At 49.7% G+C, this 24,483-nt stretch overlaps 1 protein-coding gene across 4 annotated transcripts in view; it reads left to right on the top strand.

Annotated features, from left to right (window-relative positions):
• Positions 1 to 24,069, top strand: part of Twz (BTB/POZ domain-containing protein twz) — a 92,104-nt gene extending 68,035 nt beyond the window's left edge. For all 4 annotated transcript variants that reach the window (XM_077686236.1, XM_077686235.1, XM_077686237.1 and 1 more), the window contains exons 3-4: positions 6,814 to 6,978; positions 23,019 to 24,069. In XM_077686236.1, the coding sequence (XP_077542362.1) occupies positions 6,814 to 6,978; positions 23,019 to 23,778 (925 nt within the window). In that variant the 3' untranslated portion in view covers positions 23,779 to 24,069. The remainder of the gene's footprint in view (positions 1 to 6,813; positions 6,979 to 23,018) is intronic.
• Positions 24,070 to 24,483: the final 414 nt, after the last annotated feature.

Raw genomic sequence — 24,483 nt, 5'->3', positions numbered from 1 at the left:
TTGTGGTCTTCGACTTGAAAACTTGTCTTAGAAACATGTTCCGAGGCCTACAATGAGTAATATGACCACGCTAAAACAGAATTAGCAATTAGGCTAGCAGCAAAGTACGTTCCCGATAGATGTTCTCTTTGCTAGACGATGCAAGCGTGAGTGTGCCCAGAGTCATAGTAACGGAGCGAAGAAGAAAAAATGGCGCAGAGTGAAAATATATCCGAATCAGGATATTTTCCGTCCGATATATTCCGATATATTCCAGCAGCCAATGAGGACTTTAGGGGTGCGCACACCCGCGTTTGCAGCCAATCAGAATTTTTAACGACAGATAAAGGCTTCGCTTTTCGCTCACGTGGTTCTGACGGGGCGTTTTTCGCCTCCTGAGCAACGTAACGCGTGAGCGACGCTCCCGCAGTGAAATTTCTGACATATTGAGTAGTCGCACTGTTTCGTGGGAATCGCGCAGCCATCCTGTAGAACTCCTTAGCATCTGACTTTATGAAGAGCCAGGTTTGACATCCTCGCAAACTGCGTCGGGTATGAATTATTGGTAACCGCATGTGTAGAGCGCTATGCCTATTTGTCTAACAAGTATTTCTAGCGGACCTATTTGTTTGCGTACCACGCTGAAGTATATGTCCACATGCGCTGATTTCAGGAAACAGGCCCAGGGGCTGATAATAATTCCTGTTCCGCCGTCTTGTGCAGCGCTTCACAAATTTAAGACACCCGTCTTCTTCGACCAGTTCTAAGCTGGTTTAAATGATCTTTTGCTGATGCGAATTGAGCGGACTACCGTACCCGTGACACACAAGTTTTTTTTAATACTTCACTAATTCTTCTCGATGGTAGCTGAGATCGCGATGCGGTCGGTGCGAGCCCGACTTCTGTTTTTCTGCTGGAGGCGGAAAACAAACTCCTGTGTGTATGGGATTTCGAGGCACGTTAAAGACTCCAGGTGGTCGAGATACAACCGCAGTCCTCCAAGGCGGCGCGTTGCATGAAGATGCTGCGGCGTGGAAAACTGAAATTTCCATGAAAAAAGTATACGGCCAAAATTTTCGAATACGTTGCTTATGCGAAAATAATTATGAATCGGATTGGGCGCTAATATCCCAGATATTCGATAGTGCATTACCACGTGCCGAAAGCACTCATAAACATGCATCACACGTGAAGTTTTATGAGAAACATGTCATTACAGTGTCTACTTCGTGACTGACGTGTATGCTGCCAGCGTGCCTTAAAATCAGTGTGTCGAACCGAAAAAATACCGGTTCGGTTACGGCTCGGGTTCGGGTGATTTCATTTCGTTCCGCTTCAGTTCCGGTTCGACTCAATCACAATCCGAACCGGTTCGCGAACCGCTTCGGTGACTAATTTATTAGCGAAGTGCGAAAAAAATGTTTTTCAGTTTAAAGCGCCTATGAAAACTAAACACAATTGCGGTGCAATCAAAATACTGCTTTCTCCCAATTAGGCCAGATATTTAGCAATTAGGCTAGACATTTAAGGAAAACACACGAAGTAGGGACGATTTACCAGCTACTTTCCCGCCCAGTCCTAATGTTGTCCTACGGACTACTTAAAACGAACGGTCATAACCGTCTGTGGGATGCACTTTCTTCCGCTTCCTTTTTTGTTCTTGTTGAAATCGCAATCTCCTCTTTGGAATCATCCATCAAGCTGAACGTTAAACCCCTAGACTTAAGCCTGGGTACCGTCGAGTACGTTTTTAAAACACAGAGCTGTACTTTTTTCACGAGTTGTAGCGCAAGAAAAATAATCCTACAGCAGCCAGGTAAATGTCTCCTATGAATATGATTGTTTGCCCCCGAGGATAATTTGTTAGCCAGCCAATTACTCCAGGTTGTGGGCCAAATTTTGTTAAAAGTGAGCTTTAGTTAACACTCAGTCACTCATTTATTACTCAGATCACTAAAATGTTTTTTTCAGATAGCTGTTACGGATGTGTGCGCCACAATGAATACGTCTCTGCCACTCCTGACCACCGCCCCGTGCCGTCCACGAAACTGCCGAATTTTGTTACAGATTATGCGATTACTAACTAAAGGGCAATTAGACAGTCGTTGTTGTGGTTTTAGGGAAAGGAAAAGGAAAGGAAGTGCACTACGAAAATTATACAGCTTAGCAGGGAGCTCACCAGCATACAACACAGGGCGGGTGAGGGCGAGTAGGCGGAGGAACCCCTACAGGACGAGGTGGAAATCTTTTGTGGAGGCGCTCTTTAATTTGTCGACAGCATAACACCCCCCACCCCCCTCCCCCGGAAACAGTAGCAGTAGCAGCAGAGCAGTGAGGTAGACTAGTCAGGGAAGCGGATATGCGAAAACAAAGCATCCCTTAAAAGACAAAACAGCAGGAAAAGCGCGAAGCGTTAGTGCTGGGCAAATGGAATAATGAAATTTTTTGTCAACTTCTTTAGTGCCGTTTTTTATCCAAGACGAAATACGTAGCGCCTGCAAGGTCGGGGGATAAAGTTTCTTGCAAAAGGGGAAAGTTGGTGCCATACGCTAACCGCTGTCGCTGCTATTTCTGTTATTATTGTCTGGATCCGTTAAAAAACGCGAAGTTGACCGCTCTGAGCGTCCTTAAAGAGCCATGAAGACAGTACAAGTTTGTTTTATTCGAAAGATCTGGTGTTTTATATTGCCCTCAGCGCTTGTCGGGCAGCAAACAATAGTGTATTCACTAAGAAATGAATCAATTTATGTTAAAATTTTGACTCTCCCGCCAAATCCTGTGTTTCGTGAGGTCGTCTGCGATGACGTCAGAAAAGCAGGCCTTGAAGTGAACGCGAACGCGGCACTAGGCATCCAGCGAACTACAGAGCCTTGTTTACCGTCAGTCCTCCCAGATGGCGCTACCATCCCGTGGCTGACATTTGCCCGCCTTTGCTTTGTTTTTGACCGTATTTGCGCCTGGCTTGTTTTTATTGCGGTAGAAAGTACTCGTGTTGTGAAGCATGGGGTATACTCGACAAACAGGGTCACATAAGACAATGTCGCTTACGCTAATCTTTCTGTGTCGTGTCCCTAACCAAGTGTCCGCAGTACCAACAAGAGCACGCTCTGGTGCTTCACTGTTTACGTGTACTTTCGTAGCTTCCATGCTTACCCCATCATTCTCACTTCTACAAAATGGATATATGCTTTATATTTAAGCGAAAATAACTCGCGCAGGAAGATTATAAGCCCTGCATAACTTGAATTTGCTTTTGCCGGCCTCCGCCAATCGCAGAGCTGTCCGGTATGACATCATAGGTTCTGTTGCGGGAAATGAGCTCGTGAGTCGCATGGCCATTGCCGTTTTTCCTAATTATGAAGCTTATTTGAACGAAGTTTACATTAAAAGTGGTGTCAGTATGATTCTAACGGGCAGTCGAAGTCGTGTTTTGTCTTCATGGCTCCTTTAAAAACTGAGTGTTGTCTCAGGCACCACGATGCTCGCTGCATTCGCCGTGATGACACTTTGGATATGGTAAAGTTCGAACAAAGAGAGGGATGTCTCTAGGCCAAGATCTACCTTTTCGGTGTTTCGATTATTCGATGGCTGAACGCAGCAAAAAAAGAGCACGAATTATTTGTCTGGGGACTCGGCGCGGAATAATAGAAAACCACGAGATGGGCCCGTGGAAACACGAAACACGCCTGTGAAATAATATTAGCGGGTTTGATTCCCCGAAGCTACTCGTGTGCTATGAGGCGCACCGTATATTGAAGGTCGGCAGAGCAATATAGATCACCTGGGGAGTCTTACGTGCGCCGAAATCTCCACTCATGGAAGTTTTCGTTTTTCATTCACATCAGAAAAACGGCAGCCGGCTGCGGTGATCGAACCCGCATCCTTGTAGTCAGCAGCCAACATCGGGAAACCTCGTTTACCCACCGAGCAGCTTTTGGGTGCCCCACTTCTCAAGTATCTACACTCTCCATGTGTGCCACCTTTTTAGAGGAAAGCATGAAATGCAAGAAGTATGCACATTTCGGTGGTTGGCCTTCGCCGTTGCGCAGTGCAGCCGTCTCGCGGCCCGATTGTCATTACGCAATCGAAGGCCGAGAGTGTGGCATTTCGTTTGTTCTGCTTCGCACTCTCCTCGCGCTACCAGCTGTAGCATGCATACTTTAGCAACACTGGTGCGCATACCTTTCCTCGTATATATATGTGACGATGAAGAGAGCGTTGATACTGATCTGAAGGGGAAAGTGCGTGAGAAGTTGCCAAGTTGATGGTACCTGAAAGACAAAAGCCCCGAATGGCGGGGACCGTGCATGATCAACTGCGGATTGCCGAACCGTTTCGTCGTGAACCGGTAAACGTTATTTATTTTTTCGGTTCACTTTCGATTCTGGTTCAGCGTGCTCAAAAAATACCTGTTCGGGTTCGGGTTCATTTCCGGCAAAAATACCGGTTCGGTTCCGGTTTTCTGTGCTGTTCGGCTCCGGTTCGACACCCTGCTTAAAATATACTGTGCGCGAGAGGCTCGTATCAAGATACTGAGAATGGCAACACAAATATTCTGGAAGCGCTCCCCGTGTGCGCTAAGGAAAATACGCAAATGCAGTTGCACCTTCGCTACAAGGCGAAAAGTAACCAGTGCTTCTTGCCGATGTCTTCACCGGCAGGAATAAAACACACACAGACGGCCCACCTGACGCTTGTCTACGTTATTCCTCGGCAGATTACGTCCACAGAATAGCCGTCTCGGGAAGAAGCAAGCCAAAGCCAAGCCTCTCTTTTTCTCGCTGCTCTTTTCTTTTCTGCTTGACTCTTCTTGGAGCAGTACTCGTCGCTCTCAGCGTCGCTATACCGAGAACAACGAGTGGGACATTTCTCGGAACGAAAGCCAAGCCGCACGAACGGGGCTCCCGCATACCTGTCGAGGCCGTATGGCTCGGCAAAAGCCGATCGACGAGTTTTTCTTCGCGCATCGGCGTTAACGCTTAATCCCGCGCCGCCACAACGAGGCACCGGCGTTTGCTACCTGGACTTCGTGTAAGCAAACGCCATCGGTCAAGTGTAGTTTGTTCGCCGCAGGGAGGAAAAGAGAAGGCTCAAAACGCACGAAGGCAACGCGTTTTGTCTTAGCATTCCGCCGGGCTCATCTGTCTTCGAGCTGCACTCTGCAAACAAAGGCGAAGAAGCTGCGACTGATCATCACTGGGCGGCTCGGCGCACGCGGTCGTGCGAAATCCCGGCGGCTGCGGCGGCGCCGGCGGCCTCGTCAACCGGCTCGTTCATCAATGCGCTCGCCCCGTCAGGGTTCTTCGTCATGATTAGTGATACGTTATCGAAAACAAGGCTTCCGGCTCTGGATCGCACGAACGTGGCCCAGGATTCACTCGCTCGCTTGGCGTCCGACCGCCGTTGCTGTAGCGCACAAGCAGACAAGCCGAGGTTTCGCGAGGTTGAGCCTCGACGAACTGCCATAAATCATATACGCAGAATATGGCATTGTCAAGTTTGGAATGTATCCACCGTCTCTCGCGTGCTCCGACCAGGCTGCATACGCGCGCAGTGAACGGTGCTCGGTGTCTGTGTTAGTGGGCTGCAAGAAAGTTACAAATGCGCCTTGTAGTTAACTATGCACGGCCATTGACTAAACAGTTACAACCTTGAATGGTGGATTTTCCAAATGAGCGTTGCATCGTGAGCTCGGGTGAGCGCTTAGCATCGGGTCGTGTTATGAGGGACACGAAACACTACAACGCATGGCGAGCTAATCTAATCTACAACACAACGGCATCCGCGCTCTTCTTCTTGCTTTCTTCGGGTAGCATAAAGGATCCATTGGCGTGCATTTTGCGTTGATTAAACCTCGGGGGGGGGGGGGGGGGGGGGGGGGGGCACTGCGTGGTTTGCTCTCGGGTGCTGATGCACCCTCTCGATCTCGTAAGGCAGCCATGGCACAGCCCCGCACCAGTAGATGGATTGCCTTATCACTCGGGTATGAAGTGCCTTCGTTCAGGATAGCTTGAGACAAATCCAAAGCAGTTTGAGCCCTCATTGTTCCTTGAGATTTTCGATCACTAATGTTTTTACATTTCGTGTTTACTTTTCGTTGTGTATATGCTCAAGGGAGAAATAATGCTCGTAGGTTGGTTCTCCTAGAATATTTTTAAAACGTAACACCTTCCCCCCCCCCCCCCCACCTCCTCCGCAAATATAACGAAATTGTACCGTTTTCGAAAATTTGGAATCGGTAATGGCTTTTTCGTGACCCCAAATGCAAGGTAATAGGCTGGGGGAAATTTTGCACCCTCGGAAGACTTGGCACGCTCGCAAAAATCTGGAACAAAAATGTAGCTTGGCGGTTGTAATTTTGTTTAGTGAATATAGAACATTTCGATGAACTGCCCTGATACTAGAACTACGCGGTTGGTAGTAATGTATTTGGCTCTAGCAGCTTCACATCTGACAGGGCGCTCCAGACGATACTGTTCACTGACCTCCTTACTCAGATTACGCGGAATTCTGATCTAATAATATGTAATAAACATGACAGGAGAAAGCGTTCGTTCTGCACCGCGCTCTCTGAGGCACCAGCCGTGTACTGCATAAGTTGAAAACGCCGGCTCTTAGGGTTTCTTTGTAATGTGGCCACATCGGAGCTGTCTGCACATTACTTGTAGCGGCTCTTCCGGTAAAGATAAACAAATTCGCCCTTCGCAACACTTGAACGGGCCAAGGTAGTTGATCAAGCCGCCGTGGGCACCGAGACTTCTCTTCTGAAACATTACGTGCGCGCTGGTCGAGGTTTTTGCCTATAGCTTGCTGTTCTCGCGTTGTGTGTCGCAGGAGTTGGATGGACCCGAAGCTGATGCTGTCCGCCTCGCCGGACACCAACTTCAGCCCAAAGATCTCCGGCATCCCGTGCGTCGCGGCCGCCTCCCGGTACACGGCGCCCGTGCACATCGACGTCGGTGGCACCATCTACACCTCGTCGCTGGAAACGCTCACCAAGTAGGTGTCGAAATTGCCTGACTTGGTCGTGCGGGGGCTTTTGTCTGAATGAATTTTTAGCACAACTTCTGCCTTCAAAGAGGGGAATGCAAAAAAAAAAAGGGGGGGGGGGGGTGCAAGGAGATTAACCAGTAGCTGAGCCCGATGCAAAGTAAGGCTGAATCTCAAAAGAGAAAAGGGAACTAATGAAGAGTAAGAAACCCAGCATGAAGTCAGTCAAAGCAAGGACGCAGGAATTTAAACTAACTCTTCAAAACAAATTCGCGCTTCTGGGCGGGCAGAACGATGCAACTATTGACAGGCTAAATGACAACCTAACATCGGCAATCAGTGAATCAGCAGCAGCTGTGGTATAAGCAACGTGTAGGGAACAAACTGAAAAACCAAGAAAACTAAGGGAGTAATTGCCAAACGTAAGAACATGAAAGTGTCAAGTAGGGCAGATCATATTGAATTAGCCTACCTGTTGAAACTGATTAACACAAGTAAAATAAACGACATTCGTGCATATAACATGGCAGTGATCGAGGAAACACTAGGAAGCTTGAAAGCAACTAAGAGAAAGTTTGCCATCGGCGCAAACAAGATGTGCGCACTCAGAGACGAGCAGGGTAGCATTATGCACAACTTGGACGAGATAATAAAGGTAACAGAATGATTCTACGCCAGGCTGTATGCCAGCGACGTTAGACCAGGGGAAACTACTGAGACTACAAGCTCAACTTGCGATGTCCCTCTAGTAACTAAAGAGCGGTAGGATAGGCTCTCAAAGGCACGAAAAGAGGAGAAGCTGCAGGTGATGACGGTATAACCGTAGATCTTTTGAAGGACGAGCGAGATGTACTGGGAAAACTTGCTGTACTATTTTCGGAATGCTTGAAGACTCAAAAAAGTGCCCGTAGCCTGGAAAAACGCACGCCAACATTATTCTGATTCATACTCAAGAACTGCAGACCCATCAGCATACTCTCAGTTGTTTACAAGCTGTTTACCAAAGTTATAGGTAGCCGCATATGTGACAGCCTGGATTTCCAACAATCCAGAGAGCAGGCTGGGTTTAAGAAAGGTTACTCAATCATGAATCACATCCATGTTGTCAATGAAGTGATAAAACAATCCACAGAATACACTAAACCCCGTTACATGGCATTTATAGACTATGGGAAAGCGTTTTATTCCGTACTCACCACAGCCGTGCTAGAAGCACTAAAAGACCACGGGATAGAGGAAGCCTACATAAGACTTCTAGAAGAGATATATAAGGAATGCACGGGCAGGATAACCCTCCACAACCTAAGCGATAAATTCCCGATCCGAAAAAGAGTAAGACTGAGAGATACCCCCTCTCCAGAAATATTCACAGCATGTCTGGAAGGGGTATTTAGAAAGCTTGACTGCGAAAACATAGGATTAAGGATAAACGGGGAATACGTGAGCCATATGAGGTTTGCGAACAACGTAGTCTTGCTGAGTGAGACTGCAGAACACATGCAAACAATGCTTGAGGAACTGCAAAAAATCAGAAAGCACAGTCGTGTGGCTAGAAAAAAATATGAATAAATTTAAAGTAATGAGTAATAAACACGCCAAAAACGTCTTCTGCTTAGGAAACGAAACGCTAGAAGAAGTAACAGAATACAACTACCTCGGACAGATGGTTAGGGCTGACCCCAACCACGAGAGAGAAATCCGGCGCAGAATAGGTATGGGCTGGGGAGCACTCGGCAAGCACCCCCAAATAATAAGTAAGCTACCTCTATCACTCGAAAGAAGAATATACAACCAACGCATACTTCAGGTGATGACATATGAGGCGGAAACTCACCACCTTACTAAACAACTGGAAAGCAAAGTTAGGTCGACTTAACGGGCCATGGAACGAATATTGATAGCAGTAACACCTAGGGACAGGGAACAAACTCGATTACATGATATCACAGTTCAAATAAATAAGAAGAAATAGATTCGGGCTGTCCATGTAGAGAGAAGAAATGACAACCGGTGGGGCACCAGGGTAGCGAAGCGGATACCTTAGAGATGGTTCTAGAAGAAGGGGAAGGCCAATAAAATAAGGAAATTCGGAGGCAAAGAATGGACTCGAGCAGCGCATGCAGACAGGAGAGGTTGGAGGTCAATGGGAGAGGCTTTCATCCTCCAGTGAAACTGAGTAGACTGTTGACGATGATGAAAGCCCGATTTGCCACCCTACACGGGCGGAAGGAGTTGAAGGGTAGAAGAGAGATCGTAAGGAAAATGGGAAATGAGCCTTTCTAGCATGATAGGCAAAAACAGATTTCAGGTAGCCGCCTCCTTCCTTCACCCCTCCCTTCTTCCTGATAAAAGCAGTCTCTTCCTTTCGCTCTCTCCCTCTCACACAGCTTCCCCGCCTTAAATGACGTTCCTGTGCTACCGAACACCGAAGGCACTAAGCTGTATCACGCGCGCCGTACACTGAAACCCAACTATAGCTTTGTTGTGAGCGTGTAGGCAACACCATCAATTTTATGATGAATTTATAACCCTAACTTTGACACTGAGACAAGTGCCAGTTCAGCGAATAAAATTATGGCGAATATCTAAGCAATTGTGTCGCATACGAGAATGTCCGCAATACAAAACACCGGTCGCTTGACACTTCGCCCGTCGCTTTTTTTCGCGCCAAGATAAGCTCAATTCACATTAGTTAATGTTGCGCCATTCCAGCTTCCCCTCCCCTCTCGAGGAAATCCACACAATACAATCTCAACTCCCAGCCGATCCAACGCCATTCAATTTTTTCTGTTCTTTCCCTCTCCGCCTGCTCTCTCCTCCACTCTTGACTTCCTTCCCTCGCTTCCCTCAGCTTTGTGCCCACCAACCAGTCAGCTAGGGAATCTTTAACGAGACCGAGGAGGTCAGCCCTGCAGAATGCTGAGTTTGCTACTTCAGAAATCAGCATTGAGGTCGTCGTCGACTGTCGTGCCGTGGACTGTCGTTAGTCGACGGCTCGATACGCATACGAAAGCTAAAAGCGCTAACCACTCGGAGGGATTTCGCGAAACGGGCAGCGCGGCGCGACGAGCGACGAACTACTTTTCGCCGCGCAGGAAAAATCGCTCATCGCTTCGCTCGCTCTTGGCTCGCCTGAAAATATCGCTCATCGCCAAGAAGTGGCCGGAGCGATTAGCCTATAGGAGAGCCGTAAGAGGCACAACTTCCGGCTTAGGAAGAGAACGAGAGGAAGGGGCGAGGGGTTTTACAGTGCATCCTAAAAACGTACGGCTCTCTGCGTACTGAAATACATTTATTTCCCATTTTTGTGACAAATGCACACATAATTCCGGCCTGTGTACTTTGAAAATCCCATTGGACGCAGTGCGGCAATAATGGGATCGCGTTTCGCCGTCGCTCGCATGATCGCTCTCATATGGCTGCCTCATCGAGCGATTTGGACGAGCGATTGCGGATCCCCGTCGCGTCGCTCGCAAAAATTGCTCCACGTGGTTACTGCTAAAGAAGTAGCATAAGAACGTTTGACTGCAATTTAGCATAATATGGCGAAAACGATACAAAAATTCGCAGAATTATTGCAATCCTGTCCATTAATCCAGCTACAGTTTCCCACGCAAACGGAAACCTTTGCGGTACTTCTGCGCGTCCGAGTAGCCCTTTCGTGAAACCTCACCTGAACCGGAGACATCCGTGACTGACGAGAAGACAAAGGTATCTATGGCATGCATCGAGGCTCCTTCCCGCCAACCCGACTGGGCAATGCGATTTGTGGACGCAAATCACGCGATGCGACTTTTTCAGCCGTAAGTCTGCACATTCGTGCGCAGCGAATTCGAGGAGGGATTTGAAAGGCGGCCTACGCAAACTATGCATGGCTTTATCCTTTCAGGTTCTTCATTGCGCTTGTTAGTTTCCGAATACATAGTCGGGCAGAAACGCTCATTCCACCGTTTTTCACTGATTCATCAGGCGGGGCATCGCCGGTTGTGCCTGGGTGTTGTCCTCACGCGCAGCACACCGCAGACCCACGGCGACGATACGTGCGTGCCGCGAAAGCACGGTGCACGTGTGTACGCATGCCGTCTTTGTGGAAGTGCGCGGCCACCACCGTGACCGAGAGACACCGGCTGGCGACAAAAAGCGCGGTCTTAAGGTGCAAGACCCGAAGGCTCTTCAGGCCTGGAACTGTGGAACACACTCTAGATCTCTCCTCCCCTACATTCTGGAATCGAATCTGGACGGCCTCATGTAGAAGAGGTTAGAACGTTTCCGCGAGCCCGGATGCCATCGCAAATTTGTTTCAGCAAATACGTTTTCGACTACTAGTACACAGGCAAGGGTTCGGCAGTGATAAGTGATGTCGCAACGCAATGGCAGGCGTGCGGTGCCGTGGCCTGATCTCTATCTCATTCCAAAAGCTGCATGCAGCACTGTGGAGGCTACATTGTTGTCAACAGTCGGTCCACTAAGGGCGCCTAACTCTCCGTGAAGGGGGCCTTGAAAAGGCATTTCCTTCTCCTCTCTGGGCAGCTGGAACCGCAAGGCCCCGGCGCCTGTTGTCGCCTTCCTTCGCGGTGGGTTAGGACAACAATGTAGCCTCCACAGTGCTGCATGCAGCTTTTGGAATGAGCTATAGACTATTCACATAGTTAGTGTAGTGCCATTTCAAAGTTCAGAGGAGGGACATATAAACGTGATCTGCACAGCTTATCATATGTGTTGCTTTGTTTCTGAGGAATTCAGTGTTGTTTAGTTATTTTTTTCTGCCTGTACTCATATGCTGAATGTTTCCGAATCAAAATTCTTAAGCAATGGCTTCCGGCGACTTCACAACTTTGTAGGGTTCTTGGATGTGCGATTCCCTATAAACAGCATACCGTGTGTACTCGTACAGCCTTTGCCTTTCTATTAATTCTTCCTCTCCCTTTATCTTTCCTCTAGCCGTATGTCCGCGGAAGGAGGGCCATAGCGTGTTCACGTGCGCTCTCGTTTTTTAGCAATATACATTTGGGCCCGAGCGGTTATAAAAATGCTTGTAACAGCAGTCAGCCCAGCAGAAAGCACGCATCAAAGGAAGCGGTGGGGTTTTTGTGCGCGTCCTTGTGCACGTCCCTCCTGTTTAACCCTCGTTAAAAGTCTGCGCTCAAAGAATGAGGACATATGAAACGCAAACTAGCCCAAACTTTCAAATTGTAAACACGCTTTCAAAGTACACTCAGGGGTGCACTGGAATGCGAGAAATGCGGGTCAGAACCGCGGGGGAAGAATGAAAAGAGAAAAGCGGACGTCATAGAAACAGCCGAGTCGCCGAAGCGTCCTGTGCACGCCACTTTTGATTGATGAGAGGCAATCGTCGAGCATAGGAGCCGACAGAACGTTGTCCCCGCCGTCAATTCTTTTGGACGGACGACTTCAATTGCTACTGAGAGGAGAAAATGCGTGCCAGCTTTGACAAACGAGCCATCGTCGGGCAGAGTTCATGGTCGTCTGTGAATTATCAATGGAGAGCCCCACTCTCCAACAACAAGAAAAACGAGAGAAAGAGAGAGAGAGCAGCCAAGTTTGACTGCTTCGAGGCAATCCTGCGTGCCTAGTAAGCTGCCCGCCTGCATTAAAATGAAAGACAAGAAGAAGCAGACAAGGGGATCGGCGCCTCTGGTGGCCCGGCGAACTCGGCCTTCTTGGCCCGAGGGCTAGGCGAGGCGGCCGCCGACCGCATTTCATTAACGCAGCCCCATGGCCGCGGGCTTGGGGAGCGGCGCCGTCGCCGGGACCGTCTCTCCGCGGGGCGTCATTCACTGCTTGTCTGGGCCCGGGGCTGCACGGACCGAGAGGCGGCCTGGGCCGTAGGACGGGGCCTTCGCGGCAGCGTTGCCACGTGGCGTTCGAGTCGAGTGTCCGAGTTTCCCAGTGCCTTCGAACTGGGTGGGACTGTCGTGCGGATCGATCAGCCCTGTTCGACGCGACTGCGTTTGCTGCTGTGAGGTATGCAAAAAAAAAAAAATAAAGGGTTCCGTACTCAAATCTGAAGAAAATTACACCTCCTGAGAAGCTGCTGATAGACAACTCAGGTTGGCGAACTTTTTTTAGCAGTTATTCTTGGTGACCGGTTGTAGTGGGCTTAACGAAGCCCATGTGCAGTGTGGACGAATCAGGCTCATTGTACCCAAAATATAAAAAGGGAAAGCGAAACTACTAAACCATTAAACAGGCACGCGCCCGTGACGTACACCCTTCAGTAAACGCCCGCCGCCTGCGGAGTCCACCGACAAGGCGTGAACGGCGATAAGCTTAGCTGCAGAGGCGAAAGCACCGAAGCGATGGCCGACGACTGTCAAATAATCATGATAGCTTTATTCTTGTCTCGTAATGGATAGGGGATGCGGACCAGAGGCTAGTTCAGGTTACGCCGGGTTCAGACTGTCGTTGCAACTGTCCGAACACTTCTGCACAAAGCCGCCACCTAGCTGACGTCTTCGCCGACCGAATTACGTGATGCGTCGTTTCTTACATCTTACGATATGCTTGTTGCGTGAGTTCTGAACACCGAGTGACTAGTGCCGCGAAAGCATAAAACATCTGGCTTGATTAAAGAAGCTTACCCGCCGCGGTGGCTCAGTGGCTAAGGCGTTGGGCTGCTGAACACGGGGGCGCGGTTTCGATTCCCGGCCGCGGCGGCCGCTTTTCTGATGGAGGCGAAAAGCAAAAACGCCCGAGTGTACGAGATTTCGACGCACATTAAAGATCCCCAGGTGGTCAAAATTAATCTGGAGCCCTCCACTACGGTGCGCCTCATCGCCTGCATTGCGTCGGCGCGTTAAACCATACAATCCTAAAAGAAGCTGCGCGTTCTTTGGCTGAGCAGCCAACGGGACTCTTCCGTGCTTAAGACGAGTCGCTGTTAATGCCCCTTGCAACTGCCTGCGCGTTGAGGGTAGTGCATTCGGTGCTGCACCCGGCTGGCCCGCCTGGTGCTCTCCTTGTGATCACGGGGTGTTTTTGTGCCAGGGACGACGCTCCGCAAACCTGAAGTCCTCATAACCGGCTGTTACCTGTAAAAACATGCTGTATACGGTACAAGTGGGAATGGCACGTCCCTGTTGCCAAAACGCACGGCAGCTTATGGAATACTACAGCGCTTTGCATGGCCTTTCTCGTACTTTTTGAAAAGGAAGAACATTCTAGAAACACGCTAGTACAGGCTTTTTGATAGGCCCAATGCAACAAAACCAATCAACGAATAAGTGGGCGTTTTTGTCAACCTGCGCAAGGAATCGAAATCAGCGCAGTGCCTCAGCCACGGAGCCACCGCGGCTGATAACAATGCGACGGCGGCGCCGCCAAAAAACTATTCAACTATGAATACGTTTTAGTATAGATGGTGCCCAGGTATTTCGGGCAGCTTCAAGGCCGAAACAGCGCCGTACCGAAGGCGACCGTACTGTATGTGTAAGGAGGAAGTGAGGGAGCCAAGGAGGGTGGGATGGGGACCATTACTGCGGCGCCATCGCGAATCCTGTACAGCGAGCTCTGCAAGGGCCCAGATTTATCGGGCGAGCGCCCTGCGCTGGTCCAGAGAGCAGTGGTACTTGCGTGAACGCGGTGTCATGCGTCCGCGACCGCCCATCGCGCCCCTTTGAAAGGCTGCAATCACCAGCGCGTCAATGACGGTCATCACTATTTCGCGGGTTCAGCGAGCGTCGCATGTCGCGAGGCACTGCGCTCACGCCCACTCCGCTTCGTCCGGTGGTGTGGGCAGAACGTCGTCCAGGGCACCAATTTGCGCAGCCGTGCCTCGGTGGTCGGCTGCAATTCGCAACCCCACCGCGCGCCTTGTCGGCCTGATTCCTTGCGGCCTGCATGTCAGCTAGCTCCGCCGTAAATACCGCGCTTCAAGCTTGCCGGAGTGTTTGCGCTGGCTGCCAACGTGATTGGTCATGTCCCCGCGGCTGCAACAGAGTACAAAAACGAGGGTGTATCCCCGGCAAGGCATGATGCCCACGGATATTTAATATTTGCCCGAAAATAGGCACGAACGTCATTGAAATAGCAAAAAAAAGGAAATTAAAATCCTGTTTATGCTACGGAGTCAGAAACAATAGTCACTTCGTTTATACACTACACTTCTTGGTTTCGCTGAAGCACGAACGTTTGAGTGATTTCCTGGCTAATGTGTCTGCATAAACGTTTCATCGATCGCGTCTACAAAATGATATGTAATTTAGTTGAAGAACAAAGGAATAGATACCTATCGTGTTTTAGCGCTCGTAAATGTCCCGCTCTACTTACCGCGTACATTCTTCAACGCAATTTCGGAGGCCGACGAAGAGAGAGCGGCCTTTGCTGAACGAGGTACGTGCTGGAGCTTCGAGAGCATCGCTGACACATGGTGATGGGTCAGCGACATTCCAGAGCTGATGGTATACGCGGGTGGGTGTAGACAAGGTTGAGCGAAAAGGCGGCGATGTAGGTTAGTCATCGCACGTGAGTGCTCACAATCCTAAAATCAGGTGCAAGGGGGAACTTGTCATTTTTTCTGTAACAAGAGATAAGACCACATCGAAAACAAGCGGATTGATGTCTGATGATGATGATTAGGAAGATTATGATTATATCATTTATTTCGTTATTGAAACAGGACAAAAAGGCTGGCGTGCCAAAGCCAGGTAGGGCTCGAGTGGCAGAGCCTGGCAGTCATAGAAACCAAAGGAAATACATGGCAAAACAAAAGTAAATATGAATGAATGACTGGTGAGCGGAATCGATAAGAGCGGAAATGATGGATGCATCACTCGCTCCCTCCTCTGTAGGCCTCACGCCGCACACGTACTAGTCGCTGCCGCGGAGCGCCTTACACCTGCCTCGTGTGAGAAGCGAGATTGTGATTTCAGTCGCAAGCCCGCAACACGCGCTGGTGAAGAACGGGCCATCCACGGTATAGAGAAGAGGCGGTCGTAATAGATAAATGTTTCCTTGAAGTTAACCTTTGAGGAGGGCGAGGTGATGATGATAACTTTTATTGTGTAGAGCGGAACGCGTTATAGGATTCTTCTTGACTATGCCGACAGTCAGGACGTTGACGAAAGGGACTCCGGGGACCTAAGGAAAAATGTTAGCTCGAGGCTAGGCGTCCTTCATGTTCTGCGATAAAAATAAATCTGTGTCGCCGAAAGAGGACGCGTTGTGTCCGAGAGGATGCTGCTCTGGACAAGGGGCGCCGGCCGACGCGGTCCCCTCCCCGTTTTAGGTGTCAAAGACTTCCCGATGCTCGTCCGTTCGGACGGACGCAGTCCGCCGCGGCCAACCGCATATCTGCGAACGCTTTGCACCGGGTAATTACTTAATAGGCGTACAGTTGCACGCGCGCGCGCTGGCTTCGTGCCGTAGCCGGGCGAAATTAATGGGCCCGCTTGGCCGTTCGGGCGCGCCGGCCAGACCAAGACATCTGCCGGCGTTGGCTGGACTCGCGTGCCGCTCGGCGACGCGCCCCGGGCGCGCCCGCCGGAACAATGGGCGTCTCTTCCGCAAAGGCTCCATGACTCGCGCGGCGAAATTATGAGATAATTTGAGCGCCACCTTCTCCGCGCATGTCTCGTTACTGCTGCTTCCGCGCTGATCGCCTCCGTGCCTGCCAGCGCGCACCACTCGCAGTTCATGCGGGAGGAATGCTGGGGCACTGAGCGCCGGAACGAACTTGGCGGGAAGTTTCACGCTGCGGCACTACCGTGACAGGGCCAAGTTTTTGTCAGGGTACTTCAATGGTTTTGGGATCACGAAACGTTGGCCTCGTTTTCGTCGATTCTTTTAAAAACATTGAAGAGCTGTGGTACTGCTTAGTAACTGTCAATCGTTGTGCTGCTTTTCAGAGGCGCGAAACCAACTTATCTTAAATAATAAATATTTATGGATACATGGCGCGTCTCTCCGAAGGGAACTAGAGAGGATGACTGAATGGGTTATTTGTGGCGAATACACCATTCCTATTCAACACGGCAATGAACGGGAGGCATTTGTAGAGAAAAAAATGTCCAAGGGAAAGCTTTCACACTATATACGCTTGGCTTTGTCAGAGGAGGAGTTCGTCGGGCGGGCGCGCTCAGATGTGAAGCGGTGAACTTTCGCAGTCTCACATTTTCCAGGTGCTATGAGTTCACTGCCCAGGCGGATACGAACGCATGGAAAGTCGCACATATGACGAATTCTTTTCAGCCCACTCGGTAGCGTACCCAAGTCATACCAAAATGGCTATGGTTCACACTAAGCTTTTTTACGCCCTTTTTGGCCAAAATGAGGAAAAGGGTGTTGGGAGGCCATCAAACCATTTTTCTTGAATCTTAACACCCTTATTCTTGGCTCTGGGCTATGTTTGCGTGGAAAAAAGGCTGTTGACCAACTTCAACACCCTTGGTTTTTCGTAGGGTATTGAAAGGGTGTGGAAAAGGTGTTCAGCTGACTGATTAAGGCCATGCATGCATGTATAATTGCACTGCGGAGTACAAGACATCCCCTCATACACCCCCCCCCCCCACCCACACACACACACACACACACACCTTGTAAGAAATGTTCAAAAGCAAGAAAAAAATCTTCGTGTGCAATGACCGCTCGTTTCCATATATGGTGCGCCTCATTGCCCAAGTTTAACTTTTCGCACGTGAAACGTCAGTTAAAATTAAAAAGACTATATCACACACTAAACTTTTTAACGCCCTTATTGCCTCAAGAGGTGTAGTACAAGTGGAATAAAGGTGTTGGAAAGTCATTACGCCCTTTTTTTTAGGTTCCAACACCCAAATTTGTATCTTTATACTCTTTTTGTGTGGCGAAAAGGGAGTTGATCGACTGCAACACACGTTGCAAAAAAAAAAAAAAAAAAACTGAGATGGGGGTCGACCTGGCTTCTTCCGGTGTTGCTAAGCTTTGTTAGGTTGCTAGGCTTTGCTAAGTTTTGTTGGGTTTTGCGATGTTCTTGCTAAGCTACGCTAAGTGCTGAGGGGTGAGGCCAAGTTTATCGGAATTTTATAAGGCTGTTCCAGTGTGTCCCCCACACTGACTGCTGATCCAAGGATGGAACAAGCGAGGTCGACCCCCAGATCCACTGTTTCTCTAGCCTTGCACCGGTAGTGCAAGCTGCGCCTATTTCTTTTTTTTTCTTTTTTTTTCTTTTTTTTGCGTTTTAATATCTCAAAAGACTAGTACCTTTAAAATGCTATAGTAAGAGGTGCGAATACGCATGCGCTCTTTGTGCTCACATTCGAGCAGGCTCGAAAGCCGGCTTCACTGATATAATACCCTATCTGCGGTGGTGCACCCTTTACAGGCGGCGCAGTTTTTTTTTTTAAGTGCGAATGCACTTTATAAGCGACCCCAAACCTTCCACCGCCGGCGGCGGCGGCGGCGTCCGCAGTCCTCCTCTCTATATAAAAAAAAACAGCATCCGGCGCCAGGTTTCGATCCGAGGACTTTGCGGCCGCAGCGCGACGCTCTACCGACTAAGCCACGGACGCGACGCTGATATCAGTGTTAGTAACGCGCCTTATATCTTTAACGCATTCAAACTACGTCGTCAGCGGCGTGCGTTGGCGACTCAGCGGCGTTATAGCGGCTTGATAACTGCGTGGTGTACACGTGATACTACAAACCCGATGGAAGAGATGGAAGAGAAGGCGGCGAGGCGGTGGGCTGCGGGGGCCGAGCGCAAGCGCCGCAAGCGGGCCGACAACCGTGCATTCGCACTTTCACATTCTCCCCCTCGGGGAAATGCGGGGGAATTTTCTTGGTATTTTTTTGCTGACTCCACCGAACCTAGCTCAAGCTTAAATAGCTCCGTTGGTAATAAATTATGTTTATTATATTATAAAAATATTGTTTTAAACATCGTGAGGTACAAAGAATTCCTCCTCTTGTAGAATATGTTCAATCCACCCGTGTAACGGGTATGAAATACCGCCAAAGTTGGAGGTCTTTTACACCCTTTTTCTTAGTTGGTGGTCTTTCACACCAATTTCCTTAGTTTCCAACACCCTAGTTTGTAGCTTTACACCGTTGTGGGAAAAGGGTATTGAAATAATGAACACCCTTCTTGGTGGATGTTGAAATGGTGTGGAAAAACGTTTGATATTTATAAAATTATATGACTTATTGAACTCAATAACAACTTCTCGATTAAAAAGTTTTTGCTAATCCGCATGCGTCTGTATAAGCTCATATTGAACTGCGTAACTACAAAATTGGCGCTAAAATATCTGATTTTTGCGACAAGCACACCGACCCTATCCGATAACTTTCTTATGCTGGCTATTGAAAGTAAGAAGATGGCTCTTCTTCTTAAGTTCTAAGTACGTATACTCGCTCTCCCAATGCATCCCGTTGGTTTTCGTGCTCAATTTATTTGTGCTCTAAGTGTGGCTTGTGCATGTTGAATGTGTATGTCATGCTGCGCGCTCAGCCGATTCACAGTGTCACGCGTAGCTGCGCTGCCCGCACCCTTATTTTAGCGTGTTAAGCAACCTCACACCCTTCTTTAGGGTGTTCACAAGAACAGCCTTTTTTTATCCTTACACCATTTTTTTTAGCCAAAACACCCTTTAAAGGTGTGCGCCATGAGACAAGATTTTTACACCCTTTTCGGCCGAAAAGGGTGTAAAAACATTTAGTGCGTTCTAGTTTCACTGAACTTTTGTCACCGTCATCATCATAACCATCGTCACCGTCAAGATTTTAGCCTACAGCTCACTATCCATACTTTGGCCCGCATGCGTGGTAGCAGCGACCTGTTGAGACATTTTCACTGAAGTGTTGGAGGGGGGGGGGGGGGGAGTGAGGGGGTGTACATTTTTGCGGCGGCCGAGCGGCATATTCAGATTGTTCGTGCCCCATAAAGCACCAGGCGCTACACATACGGTGCGTGTATTACTCCCTTTAACTTGCTGGCGGTTAAGTGGGCGCTCAGTTTAAGCTCATTCGTTTCTGTTGATTCCTTTCAGTTTGCTAGTATACTGTAGTGATGCGCAGCAGTGGGCGTTTCGTAACATAGGAAGTATTTTCTGGTGGAGGCGAAAAGCTAAAACGCCTGTGTGTACGTGATTTCGGCGCACGTTGAAGATCCCCAGGGGGTCAAAATTAATCCGGAGCCGTCCACTACGGCGCGCTTCATCGCCTGCGGTGCGTCGGCGCGTTAAACCCTACAGTCAATCAATCAATCAACATCGGAAGTCTGAAAGTTCCGTTCCGTTGGAATGTTATGACCTGCATTTTATAAAAATCAACGGTATAGAAAAATTTCTCGCCCCTTTCCCGTATTATTGCTCCAAGCCCAATAGTAACAAAATTCGTTGAACGTTGCCCAGCCGAGGTGTCGTGCACATACTAAAAGAATTGCCGTGAGCATGCTTCGCCACAATACACCTGAATGACGGATCACCGCACTCGAGAGAGCGAATCCAACGGAAATGAAGTTCATAGACACGAATGAACTGAAAAGTTCGGTCTGGGCTGTGACATCACGCAATGCAGACTGTCTCGCTTGCCGTCCATAACATCGCAACTCGGGCAACTTTTTTTCTTGTCAAACCGTGTGCTGGGCGGGGCCATCGGCATACCTTGCCCGTTCGATGACGTTGACAGGTCATTCAGTTACGTTATCCGACGCAACGGCTGAGTGGCTAAAACGTCGTACAGCTGTGCACGGATGCATGGTTTCGATCACGGCCGCCATTTTTCTTATATGGAGGCGAAAAAAACGAACACGTCCCTCAGACCGAGATTTAGCTGTGTGAACTTATCCGTACCACTCCACTATTGCGCGCCTCATAGCTCAGGTGAGCTTCACCGTCGAGACTCGGGCCAGTTGGCGCAACAGTCGAGAATCTGGCCAGATGGTGCAGATTCATAGTGGGGCAACAGCGCGAACACACGGGACACAGAAAGCAAAGAACAACACAAGCGCTGTGTCCCGTCTGTTCGCGCTGTTGCACCAGTATGTGAAACTTCACTTTGTATGGAATTCAGCGAGGTGAGTTGCGGTGAAGCGTTTGCATGGCCACTTTTAAGGCTGCCGATGACATCGTAGAGTATTCTGCCTCTATGGTGGAAACATGATGAGGCAGCTTTGAAGTTGTATCGCTGGGCCAACTGCGAAATGCGACCTACGATGGCTACATGATCATGCTGATGATCAGAATTACGGAGCGCTGTTTGTCGCTGCCACCAGAACATGCCGTGGGCAAGGCCGACTCCACGTGTATCCTAGAGAAAAGATCATCGTAGAAAGCACTTACCACCGCAGATAAGCGCAGATTTTAGTATTTATGTTAGAACAATTGTACCCTGAAAGGAAAAGTTGCTTTTTAACAGAAGTAACCTGCGATTTGAAGTCGGAATATTGTTACAGGAGCCGCTGTAGCGTTACTCAATAAAGGGATCTCAGTATTACGTTTCATAAATGTAGCATGCTGGCTGAGCCAAGTCCAAATTGCACGCAACAGCCCAGAACAAGCCACAAACGTGGCCTCAACACACATCGAAGAGATACAAAGAAAAGAAAGTAGAAAAATACGCAATAATGAACGTAGTAGATGAGCCAATCCAAAGATTGCTTACACCCGAAGAATGTGATCGAGAACGTAAGGTCATTTCAGGCGCTCTAATGCGTAGCGTGAGCGCGAGAACTCAAATATTGGCAATATACTCCTTCCTTTTATAAAATCATTTGGGTTCGTCTAGTTGCTGTGCTTGTCTTAGCCATTGCAGCTGCTCTTTGACACCATTATAATATTTTGGTCTTTGGTGCCATGTAAACTGGGTGAGGGGGCACATACCGTGCTGACTGGAAAAACAAAGAAATGATCTGATTTCGAAAAAAAAAAAAATAGATCGAGGAGATCTAAATGCTTCAGCTTCGAGATCTTGTTCTTACGGACAAGAACCAATCATGGTGTGCGGCCTGCAGCGTTCAGTGGCTGTCTATTGCTCTTGAATTTGGGTGATTGACATCGTTACCTTTTTTTGTCTTGGCCAGGGCCGGGCCATTTAAGAACACCTCATGTTCCTTTGCATTTATCAGTTCGTGTGTGCTCGGTTCCCGCATTAGTTGGTGTCCTTCACGCGCAATTTCTTTTTACTTCAAAGTCAGCGGCTTGGTGCCTGAAGTATTTTTATCGCCGAAGCTGACTAAGCCATCCTTGCATTTGCATTGGACGCCCCACACGGAGAGCTCATGCTGCACTTTTCCTGTACACTTGACCAATAAATAGGCATTCAGGAAATCTTTATTCCTCTTTATACACCGCCGTGAGCCGAAAGCTTGGTGCGATACTGGACTTGTCTAACCCTGCTCACCGGGCCGTGAGAGGAGTCAAATGCCGAATTCTCTCGGGGAGACCGTAGCTTAATGTCTTTTTCAGCATAAATCGCCGACTCATTAATAGCACGCCTGTTAATTTGGGTTCACGGCAGGCCGGGTGGCACTGGGAAGGGCGGCTTTTCCCATGCACCTGCTCATTACGCGATCGTCGACGCGCTGGTACCGCCCTGTCCGGCGCCGCCTGCGCAAGGTTGGGCTAAAGGGAGCCTCTCAAACCGTGGGAAAAGCCTCCGATGTTCACCTGGGTGACTCTGTCGCCAATGACACCGACCCTCTGACGTGATTTTGGTGCACGGCCGCTGTTTTTCCCAGGCAGATGTGATGGAGATGATGGATGTGGTGTAGTAAAACATTGCGGAGAACATTTAGCTGAGAGTGTCGCCTGAATTCTTGTCGAAATATTGTCGAAACAACATTGGCGGCATATGTCTGTATATGGCGTTCAGCAACGGGGAACGCAAACTTAGTGTGGTGTGATTTCTGATTTATGATAACTGCGCGTCAATTACTTGCAAATCCCTTTGTGTGATACCTGGAACTAGCCGTGCGAACGACGTGCTCCTATTTTAGAGATTGACGCATCGGCCGCATGCGCTGGGGAGAGCCATTGCTTCCTACAAAGGACATTCATGGCTGGCCCCCAGGTCCTGTTATGTACGATTGGCGTTCTTTTGCGTGTTCGCAGGCATCCAGAGTCGCGGCTGGCACGCATGTTCAACGGCAGCATCCCGATCGTGTTGGACAGCCTGAAGCAGCACTACTTTATCGACCGGGACGGCAAGATGTTCCGGCACGTGCTCAACTTCCTGCGCACCAACACACTGGCGGTGCCGGACCAGTTCGCCGAGCTGGAGCTCCTGTACGAAGAGGCGCGCTACTACGACATCCCGGCGCTCACGCGGCAGCTCGAGGCGCTGCGCACGGCGCAGCAGCGTCGCCGCGCCCAGCAGCAGCAGCAGCAGCAGGCGGCGCCCGGCGCTGTGGCCAGCACCACGAGCACGTCGCAACTGAGCCCCGGTGCTGTGCACGGGAGCAAGCGGCGTTCGCCGGCGGCCGCTGACCAGGCCAACCACTGCGACGGCATGGTGGCGCCCTCGGAGCCCGACGGCGAGCGCTTCCACGACTCGGCCTTCCAGTGCCTGGCTCTCAACATCAGCCCCGACATGGGCGAGCGCATCGTGATCAGCGGCGAGCGGTCGCTCGTCGAGCACGTCTTCCCCGAGATCTCGCAGGCGTTGATGGACGTGCGCAGCGGCGTCGCTTGGAACCAGGACACCAAGCACGTCATCCGCTTCCCGCTGAACGGCTACTGCAAGCTGAACTCGCTGCAGACCATCACGCGGCTTCTCAACGCCGGCTTCCGGGTGATGGCCTCCAGCGGGGGCGGTGTCGAGGGACAGCAGTTCAGCGAGTACCTCTTTGTGCGCAAGAACCTGCCGGCCTGAAGGGCCGGCCGCTGTACAGTGCGTGCGCGCGCGCCCGGGGACGCTTCGGTGGTGCCCCGCTGCGGTGTCTGTTAGTCGTGGACCGTGTGCATGATCGGGGGTGGCTCTTTCTCTTGTGCCCGGGGGAGGGCAGTTCTTGTGGGTGCCACACACTTGCTACACCGCCACGGCGATAGTAATACATGCTTCATCGCTCCAACACATGCTTGTATATCCTCGCTCTCATATGGCGGGCCACTCTGCAATAAAGATCTCAGACCGCATCGCCCGGACTTCAGTGAGCAGCGTGCACCGCATCGGTATGTTGCTTTGCAGGAACAAGAGCCGACCAACACCGAAACTCTTCTCCCAAGAGACCCTGCCGCCAAATATATGTATTGCCTGCCTATATAGATTGTTCAAGGTTTGCAAACGGCTTCGAATTTTATCACTGCAAGAAAAATTGTTAGTTCCTGTAGGTAATGTCCACTGAAGTCCAGCTTAGCTGCCTATGGGGGATATGTACATGGGTTCTGACAGTAAATGTGTGATGCACCGAATTACCCTGTTGCGCCTCCCTTAACCAAATGCACGGAATCTTGCGGAAAAGGAACTCTCCAGGAAAGAAGAAAGGTCAATGCAAGTATACTGGAAATTCTTGCACGTGGGATCACCGAGGAATCTACCTTAATTGTATATGGCAAGTCTTCGCAACCGTTTAAGTAC

Source organism: Haemaphysalis longicornis, unplaced genomic scaffold (assembly GCF_048455015.1).
Source record: "Haemaphysalis longicornis isolate Haplotype H1 unplaced genomic scaffold, Haemaphysalis longicornis Haplotype H1 scaffold_1, whole genome shotgun sequence".
Classification (NCBI taxonomy): Eukaryota; Metazoa; Arthropoda; class Arachnida; order Ixodida; family Ixodidae; genus Haemaphysalis; species Haemaphysalis longicornis.
This window is presented reverse-complemented; position numbering and strand designations above follow the sequence as displayed.